Consider the following 2,606-nt stretch of genomic DNA (forward strand, 5'->3'; position numbering starts at 1 on the left):
TAATATAAAGTATTAATCATAATTAATAAACTCTATTCATATTCCATAAATATTCAAATCATAATAAATGAACTCCAATCATTTCTATAAATATCTCAATCAATTGGGTTGCAAAGGTTGTAAAAGAAATATACCCTATATATATATATATATATATATATATATATATATATATAAATGAATGAATTGTAGATATTTTTAGAACCAAATATTCATGATGCATATTCAATAATGTTATTTATTATAAATATAATGCATTTTTCATTCATGAAGATTATCGTATATTTTGATGATATCTATATAATCAATACTTGGTTTTTACTCTTAAAAGAATTTCAATTCTCAAAAGAATACTCTCTCTATGTATATATCTACACAACATACAATATATAAGCATATATATATATATATATATATATATATATACATGACATGGGGAGTTTTTCTTCAGAAAAGTTGTTTTCGTATGGGATGATGCATCATCTTAATTAAAGACATTTCTTATTTGTTTAATTATATGTGTGTGTGTATATATATATATATATATGTGGATAGTAGAATATATACCTCTAGCTACCTCAGCAATCTTCCTATATAAAACCTCCACTCCCCTATGAATTTCTCCAAACATTCTTATTCGTTCTTCCCTTCAATTCCTCAAAGAAAACTTAACCATGTCTGGTGTTTGGGTGTTCAAGAATGGCGTGGTTAGACTGGTGGAGAACCCTGGTGCTGGCTCCTTGCAAGGTGCATCTCGTGGCAAGGTGCTGGTGCACCTCCCCACCAACGAAGTCGTTACTTCCTACCAGGTTCTCGAACAAATGCTGACGTCCATCGGATGGGAAAGGTACTACGACGATCCACAACTTTTCCAGTTTCATAAAAGATCCACGGTTCATCTCATATCTCTGCCTAAAGACTTTAAGAAGCTCAAATCCATGCATATGTATGATATCGTGGTCAAGAATCGCAATGTGTTTGAAGTTAGGGATTCGTGATTACTTATAAGTACTGTTTAACGATAGTGATTTTGATCATGATGATCATGCATCCATGGTTAGTTGGCTGGTTCTTCGATTTTTATTTTCCTTTTTGTAAGATGTGTGTGTTCTTCTGTGGTTGTGATGTGTCAGAAATTTGATTATTCCTGTTATGATTGCACATGATAATGAAGGGTTTGTTTGTTTGGTTTTCAAGAGTTTGTACAAGTTCAGTTCTTTTGGTGATTGATCGAAAGTATTCCTTTATCAAGATTCCTTGGGTTGGACCATTTGATATACAGTAACCATTTGAATGCATGCAGACAGCTTCAAATTAAGCTTCCATGATCTCCCCTCTCTCTCTCTCTCTCTCTCTCTCTCTCTATATATATATATATATATATTATTGAAAGAAAGATTGAAGAGAGGACCATTTGCAAGGTGTTCTTTAACTATGTTATGTCATGATCATTTGGGCTATGGCTGAGTCAGAGTGGGGTTATGGGAAGAAAAACACACACATATATATAGTTGAGTTATTATACAACTCTTTACATTTATACAATCAATACAATTTAATCTCAACCGTCTATTTAGTTTGATAAATATGTGATTTCATAGAAGTTTTGATTGTTTCCTAATAAAGTATTAATCATAATTAATGAACCTTAGTCATATTCCATAAATATTCAAATCATAATAAATGAACTCTCATCATTTCTATAAATATCTCAACTGATTGGGTTGCATTGGTTGTAAAAATGAACATGATTGTATTTGAAATATACCCTATACATACATATATATATATATATATATAGAGAGAGAGAGAGAGAGAGAGAGAGGTTTAGGTTTAAATGAGAAGTTAAACATTTTTTTAGAAGACGAGAAATTTCAATATCTTATATGATTACATGCAGGATATACAAGTTTAATCGTATATGATTAAATAGATGTTGCATTGATAGCATATAGATGACATACTCAAAAAGTGTAATCATATATATGATATTAAGACTTCTTGTCTTCTTGCAAAATGTTTAACTTCTCGCATGATATTTCCTCTCTATATATTATATGTATATCAAGGTTCAAAATAGCGTGTGACATGGTGTGGCATGAGGCCAAGCCTCAAGCCTTGGAAGCCAGGACGAGGCCAAAGCGTTTTTCTAAGACATGACTTATGGTGACAAATCTTTATATCATATATAGTTTTATATTCATAAACATATGTTTTCTACCATTACTCAATAACTCAATGATAATAAACAATTTAAATTAAGTTACATATTATAAACTAACAAATAAGACATTAAAAGATATATAAAATTAAATATCGTGTTACAAAAACCGCGCCTTATGTTATGACGTGCCTCTGACTTAACGGGGTGTGAGACACGATACTTAAGTCACAGAGTGCCATAACAGCTATTCCAGAAAGCCTTTTCGGACACTGATGCATATATACATATACACTACTACTAATTTACACACAATACACCATTCACACACAAGGATTTTATTAAAAGAGCATAGGTAGGAAGGCTTGTGGTCCCTCGGTCGTAATCCTACAATGATTGCAAAAGAATGACAATGGAGATAACCATGCAAAAAGTAATTGAAAAG

General features: G+C 31.4%; 1 protein-coding gene across 1 annotated transcript; it reads left to right on the forward strand.

Moving 5' to 3' along the window:
* Positions 1-636: 636 nt before the first annotated feature.
* On the forward strand, positions 637-1,194 carry LOC112529798 (flowering-promoting factor 1-like protein 3). Its single transcript, XM_025141204.1, has one exon. It carries the CDS (start codon positions 675-677, stop codon positions 996-998), a length of 324 nt encoding a protein of 107 aa, XP_024996972.1. The 5' UTR covers positions 637-674; the 3' UTR covers positions 999-1,194.
* The last annotated feature ends 1,412 nt before the right edge of the window (positions 1,195-2,606 follow it).

This window comes from Cynara cardunculus (assembly GCF_001531365.2).
Source record: "Cynara cardunculus var. scolymus isolate 2C chromosome LG 16, CcrdV1, whole genome shotgun sequence".
In the NCBI taxonomy this organism is placed as follows: Eukaryota; Viridiplantae; Streptophyta; class Magnoliopsida; order Asterales; family Asteraceae; genus Cynara; species Cynara cardunculus.